Genomic DNA, 18,525 nt, shown 5'->3' with positions numbered 1-18,525 from the left:
ATCAATGTAAATCAGAAACATCCATGCTGCATAAACTCGGCTGTGCCAACAACTTGTCGAACTTGGAGGAACTGAGGTTTATTTTCTACTTCAGCGTGATAGACTTGATAGAGTTTTCAGAAGTTGAGAAAAGTAATATTTACGTTGCAGTGAACATAACACTTGATAACTATTCGTTTCGTTTCGCTAAGCGCCAGTTGCGTTACTTGACCAGCGTGTATTCTTTCGCTTTCAACAGCGGTCTCGAAGTTTTCAAGAATATTTTTGGTTCAAGTTGATTTTGTATATTATCATATCTAAATGTATGATAAAGAATTTTAGTGACCCTAAATATTTTTTCATACTTTTGTTAATATTTTTAAAGATTTTGCGAACACGAAAATACTTTGTAAGTCGCAAATACAAGGGGTGGTGAACCGTCCCTGTGTGACAGGTAGGGAGAATTTACGTTTCAAGGTTTTACATTTGTAATGAACTGATTTAATTTTCCGGTAGACAACTACACAAAATGTATATACAAAAAGTACGATATTCCATATGTCTCCAGAAATATCCTCTTTTTCCATTCCAGACACCCAACCCTTGGCGGTCAGCAAGTTTCATTCTCAGTAACTTGTTCTACTGTCCTCCTTGTCCTGCTGTCCTCCTTGTCCTGCTGTCCTGCTGTCCTCCTTGTCCTGCTGTCCTCTTTGTCCTGCTGTCCTCCTTGTTCTGCTGTCCTCCTTGTTCTGCTGTCCTCCTTTTCCTGCTGTCCTCCTTGTTCTGCTGTCCTCCTTTTCCTGCTGTCCTCCTTGTCCTGCTGTCCTCTTTGTCCTGCTGTCCTCCTTGTTCTGCTGTCCTCCTTGTTCTGCTGTCCTCCTTGTCCTGCTGTCCTCCTTGTCCTCCTTGTTCTGCTGTCCTCCTTGTCCTGCTGTCCTCTTTGTCCTGCTGTCCTCCTTGTTCTGCTGTCCTCCTTGTTCTGCTGTCCTCCTTGTCCTCCTTGTCCTGCTGTCCTCCTTGTCCTGCTGTCCTCCTTGTCCTGCTGTCCTCCTTGTCCTGCTGTCCTCTTTGTCCTGCTGTCCTCCTTGTTCTGCTGTCCTCCTTGTCCTGCTGTCCTCCTTGTCCTGCTGTCCTCCTTGTTCTGCTGTCCTCCTTTTCCTGCTGTCCTCCTTGTTCTGCTGTCCTCCTTTTCCTGCTGTCCTCCTTGTCCTGCTGTCCTCTTTGTCCTGCTGTCCTCCTTGTTCTGCTGTCCTCCTTGTTCTGCTGTCCTCCTTGTCCTGCTGTCCTCCTTGTCCTCCTTGTTCTGCTGTCCTCCTTGTCCTGCTGTCCTCTTTGTCCTGCTGTCCTCCTTGTTCTGCTGTCCTCCTTGTTCTGCTGTCCTCCTTGTCCTCCTTGTCCTGCTGTCCTCCTTGTCCTCCTTGTTCTGCTGTCCTCCTTGTCCTGCTGTCCTCTTTGTCCTGCTGTCCTCCTTGTCCTGCTGTCCTCCTTGTTCTGCTGTCCTCCTTGTCCTGCTGTCCTCCTTGTTCTGCTGTCCTCCTTGTCCTGCTGTCCTGCTGTCCTCCTTGTCCTGCTGTCCTCCTTGTCCTGCTGTCCTCCTTGTCCTGCTGTCCTCCTTGTCCTGCTGTCCTCCTTGTCCTGCTGTCCTCCTTGTTCTGCTGTCCTCCTTGTTCTGCTGTCCTCCTTGTCCTGCTGTCCTCCTTGTCCTGCTGTCCTCCTTGTCCTGCTGTCCTCCTTGTTCTGCTGTCCTCCTTGTCCTGCTGTCCTCCTTGTCCTCCTTGTCCTGCTGTCCTCCTTGTCCTGCTGTCCTCCTTGTCCTCCTTTTCCTGCTGTCCTCCTTGTTCTGCTGTCCTCCTTGTTCTGCTGTCCTCCTTGTTCTGCTGTCCTCCTTGTCCTGCTGTCCTCCTTGTCCTGCTGTCCTCCTTGTCCTCCTTGTTCTGCTGTCCTCCTTGTTCTGCTGTCCTCCTTGTTCTGCTGTCCTCCTTGTTCTGCTGTCCTCCTTGTCCTGCTGTCCTCCTTGTCCTGCTGTCCTCCTTGTCCTGCTGTCCTTCTTGTCCTGCTGTCGATGTTCACTCACGGTGTGTGTGTTGGGTTGTAGCTTTCTCAGTGCCTCAACAAACACAACTCACGTATTTGCATGGGGCATCTTGCACCATTTTCGTGGTTTGTCCGCCTAAACAATGGAATAACCAGGTAGCCGGGTGGCATTGAGACTCATTGATTAACATACACCAACGTGAAGTGCAAGGATATATTAACACTAAACAATAAACCACGCTGAAGCATTAAATCCTTTAGTACACAGTTACAAGTGTGACATACGTCTCACAGGCGAATATGCTATAATAAATTATAAGTTCACATCACTAACAGCAAACTAGTCAGTTCTAATATAGAAGTGACCCGATCTAAACACACAGAAAATTAAACCTACAACGGTCGCCACGACGCAAGTCTGACTACATTCACGGACATCGGCCTAACCAAGTTGCCGTCTTCACGGCTGCACATTGACTCCGGTCTTTGATCTTGCGTTGGGGTCACCGCCGGGGGCTCGTAACAGTTCATGTATGTGGCCTAAGGAACACTGACAGACTGGGTAACACAGGTGACAACATGTATGTTGGATTAATTATCCGAGAAAAGATAGCCTATATCTGGGCGATGTCGAGTGTCGCGGTGCCTGCACGTACACAAAGATCTGAGGACATCTCTTTACGGGCGACGTCAGAACGACCTTTCATCCGACCAATCAGAGCGTGACACTCGGAATGTGTCTTCTAATCTTGCAACCAAAAACAATTTAACACGGCATATTGATTGGAGCTTTATGACTGAATCCATATATCTAGGCAATCTCTTAGTCATTCCAGAATGTTGTTTTGTTCAATTATCAAATTATTACTCGAGAATATGTCAACATATGTTTAAAATGGTAATGGCTAGTTTGAAACTAGTGCCGTAAGGCTGATGTCGTCTTCTCTCCAGTCATTCCTTTGCTCGGTCAAAGTTCGCGAAAGGACGATCTGACGTGACCCGACATGACATGTCCTCAAATCTTTGCTTAGCGGTAGTTAGATCGAAGATCTGATTTGAATGCGATTCAATGTGAAAAGACTATAGTATGGAGTAGGGCCGAAATGTCGGTCTGTTAAAATTTGGGATTTAATTGCGGCGTCTTATGGTACTTCTATTTTGACGGGAACCACATTGAATGTTACTGATAAGATTCTTTGTTTGTTGACACTATAGATACATCTGTATGGTCCCTACCGGATCTGAGTAGGGGAAGAACCGGTCAGTTCCCCTAAGTCCATATCTCATTAAATATATCCATAAGTGTCTCCCGACAAGAATCAGGCAACTAATAGTGACTATTGCAGTATCGTGACCTTGACCCAGGTCGGCATTTAGGTCGTGGACTCAAAACACCTCATTATAATCTTATCTACCATGTTTGCACTCTTTATCAAACCATGGATTTCGAAATTGTGGATTCACAGAGGACTTTTCAATAGTTATATCAGCAACTTCGTTCAGCTTATCTGAAAACAGCTGAATAGGATCGGTAACATTCCTGAACATCAGTGCAGTACAGAATTCCTGAAATGAAGGTCAGAAGGCCTTAGTAAAATGCCACCTTGATATAGGTGGATCTTCAGATGAATGACTCGCTGCAATGGCCGCTTCTATACAGGCCATAAAACTTCGTTTAATAGACTTGAATATGTCAGTGACAAAATAGGTACCAGTAGCTGAATGTCAGTATGATCTTGATCCATCATTGCAAATGCATAAGTTGTAATCAATGATAAAATCATCAAGCACTTTCACCTTAGGACTAACGTCAACACTTCTCCAAAACAGATTATGGCCATTTAAAATACCTATGGTCATGCAGGTTTTAGGGAGCTGGTCATATAGAGATTAAAGATCCGATTGCTGAAGCACAGAAGAAGCAGGTGTCACATGTAGTATAATGTATATTGTACAAAATGTCCGCCGATGAAGTGTGTCCCTTGTGGCGGGTCGTGTTTGTCCCTTGTGGCGGGTCCAGTGTACAGGAAGAAGGTCGTGTTTGTCCCTTGTGGCGGGTCCAGTGTTTTGGAAGAAGGTCGTGTTTGTCCCTTGTGGCGGGTCCAGTGTGTAGGAAGAAGGTCGTGTTTGTCCCTTGTGGCGGGTCCAGTGTGTAGGAAGAAGGTTGTGTTTGTCCCTTGTGGCGGGTCCAGTGTGTAGGAAGAAGGTCGTGTTTGTCCCTTGTGGCGGGTCAAGTGTGTAGGAAGAAGGTCGTGTTTGTCCCTTGTGGCGGGTCCAGTGTGTAGGAAGAAGGTCGTGTTTGTCCCTTGTGGCGGGTCAAGTGTGTAGGAAGAAGGTCGTGTTTGTCCCTTGTGGCGGGTCCAGTGTGTAGGAAGAAGGTCGTGTTTGTCCCTTGTGGCGGGTCCAATGTGTAGGAAGAAGGTCGTGTTTGTCCCTTGTGGCGGGTCGTGTTTGTCCCTTGTGGAGGGTCCAGTGTGCAGGAAGAAGGTCGTGTTTGTCCCTTGTGGCGGGTCCAGTGTGTAGGAAGAAGGTCGTGTTTGTCCCTTGTGGCGGGTCCAGTGTGTAGGAAGAAGGTCGTGTTTGTCCCTTGTGGCGGGTCAAGTGTGCAGGAAGAAGGTCGTGTTTGTCCCTTGTGGAGGGTCCAGTGTGCAGGAAGAAGGTCGTGTTTGTCCCTTGTGGCGGGTCCAGTGTTTTTTTTGAAGAAGGTTGTGTTTGTCCCTTGTGGCGGGTCCAGTGTGCAGGAAGAAGGTGGTGTTTGTCCCTTGTGGCGGGTCGTGTTTGTCCCTTGTGGCGGGTCCAATGTGCAGGAAGAAGGTCGTGTTTGTCCCTTGTCCTCTTGTCCGTTGTATATCAAATATGGGATTACTTTTAAAAATGTGAAGTTTTTAATTTGACTCAGTATATATACTCATCGATACACCCGAAGCTTCTACACTTCTGATTAATACGAGCGGAAATCCCGATTCATACGCACAACGAGGCAGATGGGAAAGGAGGCACAAGGAGGATGCCTTACTTGTCCAGCCAATGTCCTATTCCCATAGATACTATCTATTAAGGAGTACAGCATTTGTTTCATTAACTTAAGATGACATTTGCTTTCATTTTGACTAAACTGTCACGAAGCTTTGTTATCCCAATTGGGTAGATCGATGCTCATGATGTCAATCACTGGGTTGTCTGGTTCAGACTCAATTATTTACAGACCGCCGTCATATAGCTGGGATATTGCTGAGTGTGGCGTAAAACAAAAAACAAACAAAGAAAAAACAAATAGAATCTAGGGATGTAACTATATCTGTGGCCAATGTGGTTGATCGATACGGTAAAAACACAGTCAATGTGGTTGAGTTCGGAGTCCAGTAACATGTCGTCAATACACAACATCTGAACGAAACAGGCTTCGTTCCGTTGCCATGGTCAGTCAATGGTAGTGGAAAAGAAGGCATGTCGTACTGTTTCCGTATCTACACCTGCACAAATATCTAAACGAAATCGATGTAGAAGTTTAGAAGTTGTCCAGACAAATTGAAATGACGAAGTAATAAAGTGCAATAACATGTGCCCAACTATATCTTGAAGCAGTGAATTGTACAAAGTTTAATTGAAATCAGTCAATTAGTTTAGAAGGAATTGTCAGGAAAGTTATTTTCTACGGACAGACCGACAGACAGGCGGACACGCTGATTCCATTATACCCCCAACTTAATTGCGGGGGCACTGTCAACTACAGTGAATAATCTAATAAAAGGAATTTGACGAGGGTTGACTTCATAAATAGGTATTTATTGACTTTGATGTTTGAGACCTGTAAATTGGAAAACGACGACTGTGAGACCATCATTGATTTCTGAATGAGGTTATTTTACTAGACCTTGTGCTGATCATCCACACCTAGTCTCATAAAGCACTTATCAATTTTGAAAATAGTCTGAAATAGGGTTAATTATCTAAATTTCGACCATGCAGAGAACTCCATTCCATTGCTATTGTAATAAAATATGCTTTGTGTGCAGAAAATATATCTAAATATCTTTTAACAAAATCGAACACAACTTACTTTCGACCAATAGGGTGCCATACATTGCCATGGTGCCATACATTGTCATGATGGTAAGAAAACCTATTCGGTTGAGTCCTGAAAACATCGAACCTCAATACCAAATTTGAACGAAATTTCTGAATATCGATCAGTCAGCTCTGGAGATGCCGCTTTCCGTTGCCATGGAAGCAGGATAGTAACGTAAATAAAGTCATACTGTATAGTGTCACAGATGCACCTTTGTAGCAAGATTGAACACAATAGTGTCACAGACGCACCTTTGTAGCAAGATTGAACACAATAGTGTCACAGTTACACCTTTGTAGCGAGATTGAACACATTAGTGTCACAGATACACCTTTGTAGCAAGATTGAACACAATAGTGTCACAGTTACACCTTTTTAGCAAGATTGAACACAATAGTGTCACAGATGCACCTTTGTAGCAAGATTGAACACAATAGTGTTACAGACGCACCTTTGTAGCAAGATTGAACACAATAGTGTCACAGTTACACCTTTGTAGCAAGATTGAACACAATAGTGTCACAGACGCACCTTTGTAGCAAGATTGAACACAATAGTGTCACAGACGCACCTTCGTAGCAAGATTGAACACAATAGTGTCACAGATACACCTTTGTAGCAAGATTGAACACAATAGTGTCACAGTTACACCTTTGTAGCAAGACTGAACACAATAGTGTCACAGATACACCTTTGTAGCAAGATTGAACACAATAGTGTCACAGTTACACCTTTTATAGCAAGATTGAACACAATAGTGTCACAGATACACCTTTTATAGCAAGATTGAACACAGTCGGCGAAATGACATGTCAGTAATGTCCACTTAAAGAAACCTGTAAAAAACGACCAGGTTGCTGTTGCTGTTGTTGTTGTTGTTGTTGAGAGGTTGTTGGAATATAAAAGGTGCAGTGCACTTATACAAGTTCCATGGCTCTACTATATGTTGTTCCTGAGAAAACACGCAAAATAGAAGGGAGAAGATATTCTATTACGAATATTTCTAAGAAACCAAGCAAAAACAATGTCAAATGTGAAAATAGCAAAAAATAGTACCCTAATTAACAATCACACTTTGTTTATAAGAATCGTGTACAATAAGGGGCGATATGCACGATATTAACCTAGGCCTGCGGGTACTCTCAATGTAAAAACATTTACATTAAGAGTTAACACGTAACCCTTATGCAGGTTTATATCAATTACTTAACAACAGTAGCACAAAAAACAAACATTTTATTTCTTGCAACCCGTGTTTATTTCATGTAAAGATATTGCGACGATCTGCACAAGACTTCACTTATAATTTGCACAACAATGTACGCATACAATGCTTTAATATTTGCAACTATAGACATTTAGAATAGAAAAAATGCGTGTTCTATTTCAGCTGGGTGAACAAGCAGTATGGGTGTACTGGGTGTACTGGGTGTACTGGGTGTACTGGGTGTACTTACTGCATCCTGTCGGGGCGTTGGGGTAGCCTAGTGTTTCAAACGTTCGCTCGCTCGTCTCTGACTACAATGTGTGAAGCCCATTTCTGGTGTCCCCTGTCGTGATAGTACTGGAATATTGCTAAAAGCGGCGTAAAACCATACTCACTCACTCACTCACTCACTTCTGCATCCTTTCCAGCTTCAGATTGCACATGTCTGAAACACTGACGTGATGGGTTGCTGGTGTGACCCGTGTGACCTCCACACGTCGTGGTGCCAGCTGCACGGTGATCATCATCCTGATCATCATCATACGTCACTCACAGCAGTCATGGCGGTGCCCATCAGCTGGATCAGGGAGCTGTCGGACTCGGTGATTACACGGCAGATCTGCAGATAATCAGCACGTGTCATCAGTGAAACGTGGGTTGATCAACACTGGTCATCAGTGTAGCTGGGTATAAAAGATGGGCACTGGACACCCTCGGACATCTTTCCACAGACTACGTAAGTTTTTGCTTTAACATGTCTGGTACTATCTACATATATGTGTGTGTGTGTGTGTGTGTGTGTGTGAGAGTGTGTGTGTGTGTGTGAGTGTGTGTGAGAGAGAGAGAGAGAGTGTGTGTGTGTGTGTGTGTGTGTGTGTGTGTGAGTGACAGGTATGTATGACCTATGTTGTTTATGCATGACATGTGCGTATTGATATAAAATAATATATAAAAAAATACATATAACATCATGTCTCCACACACTTAGGCTTGTTATTTTATTGTGTTTACTCCTTTAGTAACCAGCCACGATGATCGCCGTATGTCTTGTTGCTGTGCTGTGTCTCGCCGGTATGTAACCTAGCAACGATGCCACGTTTACAGAAGCATTTCCCGTTGTCATCTTCCAGTTCAGACCCCATTCGTCGTGATCGTCATGTGTAGATTTCTCTTTGAAGTAAAATTCAGTTGAAGCTATAAATACTGCTAAATGTACGTGACCAACACCTGTCTTTCACAACTACGGAAGATTATTTAATGTACTCCAACTGGACAATCTCTCCTCACAGGTACTGTTTCATTCCTTTGTTCTAATCCCACTAACACGTGTACAGGTGCTGGGCTCGCGGACAACCCCGAGTTGTGTCAACAGGGGATGTGCACCATGGACTACATCCCCCACTGCATGACGGACGGCACCATCGTCTTCGGCTGTGTGGGCCTCAAGAACGCAGTCTGCAAGTACGTGACTGAACGCGTGTGGCACAGCAGCAAACACCAGTCTGCCGTCATGGCCACTTTGTATTACAATTCTAGGCCTGAATGTAGTTCTCTACAGCATCTCAAACCAAACAGTAAGAGTTAGGTTTAAGGCTAGCGTTTCTTGTTGGGAGGCTCCACTATTCCAGTGACACGCTTCACGTTCTTCTTGCAGGGATAAGAAGACAGAACAGACCGGCTGGACGCCATCACAAGCATGTGAGTCACACGTTTATATAAACTGAAGGCGAGTGGGTAACTGTACTTGCTCGTCAGCCTCGATTACCCGCATGGATGAATATAGATGTCCCCCCACGCCCCGCACACACAGACACACATACGCACACACATACACACTACACATATACACACTACATACACACACGCACACACACGCACACACACACACACATATACACAGCGCACACAAACACAGACACACACACATACACAGCGCACACAATCATAGACACATACACATACACAACACGCACACAGACACAAAACACACACAGACACAAACAAACACAGACACACAGACGCACATACACAACACACACAAATACATACACACACAACACACACAAACAGACACACACAGACATAGTACACGCACATACACAACACACACACAGAGACACATACATACATACACACGCACATACACAACACACACAAACACACACAGAGACACATACACACAGACACACACATGCATACACACATACACAAACAAACATATACACACATACACACGCATACGCACATACTCATATACACGGACGCACAGATACATACACGCACATGCACATGAACACACATAGACACACACACATAGGCACACACAAACACACACACACACACACAGAGATACACCCATACACACGCACACACATACATACACACAGACACATACATATACACACAGACACACACACACATACACACATACATACACACAGACACATACACGGACACATACATACACACAGAGACATACATGTACACACGCGCACAGACACGCACATACACAACACACACAAATTCATACACACAACACACACAGACATACTACACACACATACACAACACACACAAACACACAGAGACACATACACACACAGATACGCACGAACATACACAACACACACATACACACAGACACACACATGCATACATACATACATACATACATACATACATACATACATACATACACACATACATATACACACATACACACGCATACACATATACACGCACGCACATATACATATACACGCACATATAGATGCACACACATAGACACACACACATAAGCACACACAGACACACGCATGGACGCCGCAAAACAAAATGCATTTAAATATATATTCACACACGAGAGTACTATGTCAATATGACATTCGGCGTCATCTGTTTTATCTGACTGCCTCTGACGTCCCAGGTCGCCCTTCTGACTACTGCGAGAACTTGGCCTGCACCTATGACCTGATTCCCCACTGCCTCAGTGACGGCTCCATCGCCCGCGGCTGCCACGCCCTCAGACACGCCATCTGCACGTGAGTACATCCAGCGTACCCCAGTCACGTGACTATATGTCATTTTACTTCCCTCCAACACGAGGCTGTGGGCCACTTTACTCGTCCGATACGTGACTATAAGCAACTTTACTCGTCCGATACGTGACTATAAGCCACTTTACTCGTCCCATACGTGACTATATGCCACTTTACTCCCCCCTTCACGTGACTATATATAAACCGAAATATCAAATGAAATTACTTGCACAATTATTTTTGTGTCTGATTCGGTTGGAAGATTGCAAACTCAGCTATGTGTCGTGCAATGATCCCCAAACTCCGATCAAACTGCTGACCAAGTGAAGTCCGATGTTGTTGTGTTGAGACGAGGAGATAATCTACCCGCAAATAACACGTGACACTGGGAAGATGTCCTGGGTTCGGTGTTATCAAACTATATAGATTACTATTTGGGATTAATGTTCTCCACTTTGAATATGTGCAGGATAATTTCAGATCCAGTTATTCGAGAAAAGAAGGTTTTGCTGGGGGTTACAAAAACATATTACAAAAAAACGAGTGCCTTCCGTTTTTTTTCAAAATATTTGATACCCGGATTCAACCTATCCTCCTTTATCGCTCCGAAGTAGGGGTTTTCAGGAATCTAATGAATTAGAGAAGGTGCCGGTTTCAGCCCGTAAGTGTAGGATATTGTCCTCAAAGGCACTATTAGTTTTGCACGTTGGGCTCCTTCGAGGCCGTTAGTCCCACGGGCAAAGCTAAGCGTAACTTAGAGGACCATGTCCATCTTAAGACAAAGTCCTCCCTACATGCACGTGCACAGATACTGGAGGGCGCTCTCGTCACCGAAAACCGATAGGAACCGTACGCGTGAACGCACCAGAGTTCGTCAAAACTATTGGCGGTATTATCGTATAAGAAAGCGAAAACAAGTGCTGCGTTTGTTTTCGACGGCAGTTTCTGGAAGTGACGGCATTGCAGAGTACAACTCTTTCACTGACGTATACTAGCGGGGAAAATTTCTGTGCACCATAAAATATCATATGAAAATAAGATTGCTATAGATTTTTTAATACCATGCAAACACTTTGTTGTGATTACCCATGATGACCCTGAAATTGCACGTGCTTCACGGTCATTGCATGCATAAAATCCCATGAGTTAGAAACTCGTCACACATTCCCTGGACACCTGGTACCGAGTCAGTTCAAACACAGAGTAAATCGTTGAGGTGTTTGACTGTAAAAAGCAACCGAGTCACTCCGGGGTCGGTACCAACAGGCCGATAACACCAGGGACTGCTTACGTTCTGGGCCCACTTGCTCAAAGCGATCTTAGTGCAACGATGATCGTAACTCCCATACTCTAACATAGACTTAAGATAGTCGTAGTGCTAAGATCGCTTTATGCAAGTGGACCCTGGACGTCCACGAGTAACGTCAGGTCGGCCAGATAATCATATGCATCTGGTTCACCTGCGAAATCATTTTCAGACTGCAATGTTTCCAGCCCGAATCATCCTTGGCTTACGTCCGATGAGTGCAAGGACTGTGCGGCGTCGATTACGACAGCATGATGTCCGCCCACGACGTCCTGGTGCACGTCCAGTGTTGCTGCCACATCATGGACTGCGCGCCTGGCATGGTCACGACAACATCTGATTTCGAGTTACAGGAATGGAGGTTATTCCTCTTCACAGAGGAGTCCAGGTTTCATCGTGATAGCAGTGTTGTCCGCCAGCTTGTTTATTGACATCGGATGGAACGTTACCCTGAAGCGTGCGTTGTTCAAAGTTCTGCCTCCTGTGGTGAGAGTGTAATTGTGTGGGCATCACGGCACATCCCAAGACCCCTCTAGTAGCCATCAATGGAAATGTGACAGGTTTACTGCGCCGTAACGAAGTCCCCTGCTCTTGACGTTACCCATGGGTATCGCATCACCTTTACAGCAGGACAACGTTCGCCCTTGCATTGAACGTGTAGTCATTTTCACATTGGACAACAGACAATCACCACGATCCCTTGGGCTGCTGCTCCGCCAGATCTGTCGCGCATCCAACATGTGTTGAATAACATGAAACGTCGTCTACGAAGACTTCCAAACAGAACGGTGACGTTGTTCCAGCAGCGACATGCCTAGGTCCAGATCTGGAACGAAACCCCACAATCATTCCTCAACCATCTTGTGTCATTCAATGACGCGCTGTTGTCAAGCTTGTATCGCTACTAATGGTGACACTGACTTGTGAACTATATAATCTTTTCTTCTTACTGGTGAGTGAGCGATTGCGTTTCTGCATACGTTTCCCAAGGATCATAAACACGTCTAACCATCAACTATGGACGGGTAAACACGGTCTGGAAACTATTGGAGTGTTTCTGTAGTTCACACACTCCTTCCTTATTATTCAATCACAGGAAAGAATGCTCCAGCATTGACGTCAAATCACTTGGTAGAGTTGACGCTTTACTTCAGTCAATCAGTCTGTCTGTCACTCAGTCTGTCAATCAGTCTGTCAATCTGACAAGCTGTCAATCTGTCAATCTCTCTGTTGCAGGAAGAACCTGACCGAGCAGATGTCCTGGAGCCCCCTTACATCCTGTGAGTTGGCAGCGTGCATGGGTGGGGCGAGTTGTGTATGGGTTGGGGTAAGTCGTGTATGGGTGGGGTAAGTCGTGTATGGGTGGGGTAAGTCGTGTATGGGTGGGGCGAGTTGTGTATGGGTGGGGCAAGTCGTGTATGGGTGGGGCGAGTTGTTGGTGGTTGGGGTAAGTCGCGTGTGTGTGTTGGGGGGGGGGGGGGGGGGGGGGGGCAAGTCCAGTATGAGTGGGGCGAGATGTGGGTGGTTGGGGTAAGTCGTGTGTGGGTGGGGCAAGTCGTGTATAGGTGGGGCGAGTTGTGTGTGTGTGTGGGGGGGGGGGGGGGGGAGGGGGGGGGGGGAGATGGAGATGTACAGGATAGTTACAGCCTTGTATGAGGTCGACACCAGGGATAACGCACAATCTGACGAGGCATTACTTTGGGTTACCTGACTGGATAGATTTACTATCATCACCAATATTACTGTAGTAGCTCGTTACCATGATAACGTGTGTTTCCAGGTCTTCCTGACGGGTACTGTGAGAGTGATGTGTGCACCGCCGACCTGATCCCCCACTGCATGAACAACGGCGACATCGTGCACGGCTGTAGCCATCTCAAGAAGGCGGTCTGCCAGTGAGTCACAGGGGGTCACGGGCTTCTAGCACTCCGACAAACTCCCCCGAATATGTGTTGGAAAAAGTCATATAGATCGTCTTAAGAACGTTTCATAATCATACTGTCACTTACACATAAAGATTCCCATGTGCCTGAATCTTGCTTTCCGTTGTAGAGGTTCGTGGTTTTAACAGATGCATCTAATATAACTGACTTCTCTGTCAGACGAGGGTTTAGGGGTTTACTTGTGTTTCATAGGGTTTTATGTCTTTCCGTACAGGGACGGGATGGTGGAGAACAGGCTGTGGGAGTCAACCCAGCGGTGTAAGTATCTGGATGAATACAACATCCCCATCATTGAACCTCCATCACACCACTCCATCACACCATCCCCATCACACCACTCCATCACACCATCCCCAACACACCACCCCTATCACACCATCCCCAACACACCACCCCCATCACACCATCCCCATGACATCACCCCCATCACACCACCCCCATAACACCACCCCCATCACACCACCCCCATCACACCACTCCATCACACCACCCCATAACACCACCCCAATCACACCACCGCCATAACACCACCCCATAACACCTCTCAATCACACTACCCCCATCACTCCACTCCATCAGGTTACCCCAACACATCACTCCATCACACCATTCCCCACCACACCATTCCCATCAAACCACCCCAATCACACCATCCCATTAACCCCCCCCCCCCCTTCAAACCCCCCCATCACCCCCCCCACACCACCCCCATCACACCACCCCCATAACACCACCCCCATAACACCACTCCATCACACCACCCCCATAACACCACCCCCATAACACCTACCCCATAACACCCCTCAATCACACCACCCCCATCACACCACCCTCATAACACCACTCCATCACACCACCCATCACACCATCCCCACCACACCACCCCATCACTCCACCCCCTGACGCCACCCTAAACACACCATCCCCATCACACCACCCCCATCACGGCCCCACCACACCACCCCATCACACCACCCCCATCACACCATCCCCATAACACAACCCCCATAACACCACACCATCACACCACCCCCATCACACCACCCCCATAACACAACCCCCATAACACCACACCATCACACCACCCCCATCACACCACACCATCACACCACCCCAATCACACCACTCCCATCACACCACCCCCATAACACCACCCTCATCACACCACCCCGATCACACAACCCCCATCACACAATCCCATTACAATGGCCCCACAACACTATCCCCATCACACCCCTCCATCACATAACTCCATCACACCATCCCCATCATACCATCCCTATCACACCACCCCCATCACACCACCCCATCACTCCACCCCCATGACGCCACCCCAAACACACCATCCCCATCACACCACCCCCATCACGGCCCCACCACACCACCCCATCACACCACCCCCATCACACCATCCCCATAACACAACCCCATCACACCACCCCATCACACCCCTCCATCACATAACTCCATCACACCATCCCCATCATACCATCCCTATCACACCACCCCCATCACACCATCCCATTACACCACCCCAACGTACCACCCCATCACACACATCCCATCACACCACCCCCATCACACCACTCCCATCACACCGACCCAATCACACCATTCCCCACCATTCCCATCACACCACCCCATCACATGACTTCATCACACCATCCCCATCACAACAGCCCATAACACCCCAATCATCCAATAACATGAGGCCGCCATTGTTCCCAGGCCTGCCGCTGTTCTACTGCCAGTCAAAGGCGTGCACCAAGGACATGATAGAACACTGCATGACTGACGGCACCGTGGTGACGGGGTGCGACGCCCTCAAGATGGCCATCTGCAAGTAGGTGCTTGATGATCCGTCCGCTAAATTGTTTGTCTGCATCTATTTCCATGCAATGTCACTGAAACCAGTAACGTGTTGAATACCGGAAACAGTAACGTGTTGAATACCGGAAACAGTAACGTTTTGAATACTGGAACCAGAAACGTGTTGAATACTGGAAACAGTAACGTGTTGAATACTGGAACCAGTAACGTGTTGAATACTGGAACCAGCAACGTGTTGAATACTGGAACCAGCAACGTGTAGAATACTGGAAACCGTAAGGTGTTGAATACTGGAACCAGCAACGTGTTGAATACTGGAACCAGCAACGTGTTGAATACTGGAACCAGTAACGTGTTGAGTACTGGAACCAGTAACGTGTTGAATACTGGAACCAGCAACGTGTTGAATACTGGAACCAGCAACGTGTTGAATACTGGAACCAGCAACGTGTTAAATACCGGAAACAGTAACGTGTTGAATACTGGAACCAGTAACGTGTTAAATACTGGAGCCAGTAACGTGTTGAATACTGGAACCAGCAACGTGTTGAATACTGGAGCCAGTAACCTGTTGAATACTGGAACCAGCAACGTGTTGAATACTGGAACCAGCAACGTGTTGAATACTGGAACCAGCAACGTGTTAAATACCGGAGCCAGTAACGTGTTGAATACTGGAACCAGTAACGTGTTAAATACTGGAGCCAGTAACGTGTTGAATACTGGAACCAGCAACGAGTTGAATACTGGAGCCAGTAACGTGTTGAATACTGGAAACAGTAACGTGTTGAATACTGGAACCAGCAACGTGTTGAATACTGGAACCAGCAACGTGTTGAATACTGGAACCAGCAACGTGTAGAATACTGGAAACAGTAAGGTGTTGAATACTGGAACCAGCAACGTGTTGAATACTGGAACCAGCAACGTGTTGAATACTGGAACCAGCAACGTGTTGAATACTGGAACCAGTAACGTGTTGAATACTGGAAACAGTAACGGGTTGAATACTGGAACCAGTAACGTATTGAATACTGGAAACAGTAACGTGTTGAGTACTGGAACCAGTAACGTGTTGAATACTGGAACCAGCAACGTGTTGAATACTGGAACCAGCAACGTGTTGAATACTGGAACCAGCAACGTGTTAAATACCGGAAACAGTAACGTGTTGAATACTGGAACCAGTAACATGTTAAATACTGGAGCCAGTAACGTGTTGAATACTGGAACCAGCAACATGTTGAATACTGGAGCCAGTAACGTGTTGAATACTGGAACCAGCAACGTGTTGAATACTGGAACCAGCAACGTGTTAAATACCGGAGCCAGTAACGTGTTGAATACTGGAACCAGTAACGTGTTAAATACTGGAGCCAGTAACGTGTTGAATACTGGAACCAGCAACGAGTTGAATACTGGAGCCAGTAACGTGTTGAATACTGGAAACAGTAACGTGTTGAATACTGGAACCACTAACGTGTTGAATACTGGAGCCAGTAACGTGTTGAATACTGGAGCCAGTAACGTGTTGAATACTGGAGCCAGTAACGTGTTGAATACTGGAGCCAGTAACGTGTTGAATACTGGAACCAGTAACGTGTTGAATACTGGAGCCAGTAACGTGTTGAATACTGGAAACAGTAACGTGTTGAATACTGGAACCACTAACGTGTTGAATACTGGAGCCAGTAACGTGTTGAATACTGGAGCCAGTAACGTGTTGAATACTGGAGCCAGTAACGTGTTGAATACTGGAACCAGTAACGTGTTGAATACTGGAGCCAGTAACGTGTTGAATACTGGAACCAGTAACGTGTTGAATACTGGAGCCAGTAACGTGTTGAATACTGGAACCAGCAACGTGTTGTATAATGTCACGACATGGTATTGTGTCGCGTGTTCTGTGTTGACGTTTTCTCAGTTACATCACGGTAGTTTAGAGCTGGCTCGTCTGTTTCAGTGACAACAAGTCCGAGAACAAAGAGTGGGAGTCCGATGCCCCTTGTGACCCTCAGGGACAGGAGTAGCAGGGCCAGGAGTAGCAGGGACGGGAGTAGCAGGGACAGGAGTAGCAGGGACAGGAGTAGCAGGGACAGGAGTAGCAGGGACAGGAGTAGCAGGGCCAGGAGTAGCAGGGCCAGGAGTAGCAGGGCCAGGAGTAGCAGGGCCAGGAGTAGCAGGGACAGGAGTAGCAGGGACGGGAGTAGCAGGGCCAGGAGTAGCAGGGCCAGGAGTAGCAGGGCCAGGAGTAGCAGGGACAGGAGTAGCAGGGACAGGAGTAGCAGGGACGGGAGTAGCAGGGCCAGGAGTAGCAGGGACAGGAGTAGCAGGGCCAGGAGTAGCAGGGCCAGGAGTAGCAGGGCCAGGAGTAGCAGGGCCAGGAGTAGCAGGGACGGGAGTAGCAGGGACAGGAGTAGCAGGGACAGGAGTAGCAGGGACAGGAGTAGCAGGGCCAGGAGTAGCAGGGACAGGAGTAGCAGGGCCAGGAGTAGCAGGGCCAGGAGTAGCAGGGACAGGAGTAGCAGGGCCAGGAGTAGCAGGGACAGGAGTAGCAGGGACAGGAGTAGCAGGGACCCGACGGAGTGGCAACCGCAGTCTCTACTCGTCCTCGTGTAACCAGGCGAATAAACAACAATAACACCAGGGACGAGTTTATTATGTGTACATGTACTGATCGCGTCAGTGGATATATATATATATATACAGACAGGCAGACAGTTTTATTCCGTGAAAAGCCTCCGGCCCCAAAGACATACACAAACAGGATCAATTATGCGCATTCTGTATTAGATTTACAACTTGCTGTTTCTTGTTTTATTTACAGGATATAGAAAAAGGCAGACATATTTGATGATATATGCCAACATAGTAACAATGGTAGATATTAATGAATTTGACAACAAAGGTATAGAAGGCAATATTATGGATAATAAGTGTCAGAATTTCTTAATAATAGTTTTTCACACAATTTCATAGGAGTTCTACTTTAAAAATAACATGGAATTCAACCTCAGTCTAAACTATTTGTATTTGTTTAGTTTGCCCATGTTGCCAGCGACCTTGTTTATTTTTTAATTCATGTAAAAAATACTCCTTGTCATTAAGACGGCTTTGAG

At 46.4% G+C, this 18,525-nt stretch overlaps 1 protein-coding gene across 1 annotated transcript; it reads left to right on the top strand.

Moving 5' to 3' along the window:
* The first annotated feature begins 7,934 nt into the window (after positions 1-7,934).
* Positions 7,935-17,538, top strand: LOC124137441. Its single transcript, XM_048402517.1, has 10 exons — positions 7,935-8,025; positions 8,309-8,360; positions 8,624-8,750; positions 8,944-8,987; positions 10,216-10,330; positions 12,870-12,913; positions 13,414-13,528; positions 13,791-13,834; positions 15,305-15,419; positions 17,370-17,538. The coding sequence occupies exons 2-10, from the start codon at positions 8,321-8,323 to the stop codon at positions 17,434-17,436; spliced, it is 711 nt and encodes a 236-aa protein (XP_048258474.1). The 5' UTR covers positions 7,935-8,025; positions 8,309-8,320; the 3' UTR covers positions 17,437-17,538.
* Positions 17,539-18,525: the final 987 nt, after the last annotated feature.

The sequence above is a fragment of the Haliotis rufescens genome, unplaced genomic scaffold (genome assembly GCF_023055435.1).
Source record: "Haliotis rufescens isolate VD_foot unplaced genomic scaffold, xgHalRufe1.0.p SCAF_26, whole genome shotgun sequence".
NCBI classification, from domain to species: Eukaryota; Metazoa; Mollusca; class Gastropoda; order Lepetellida; family Haliotidae; genus Haliotis; species Haliotis rufescens.
Note: the sequence above shows the minus strand (reverse complement) of the source record. Positions and strands in the feature narration are given on the sequence as shown.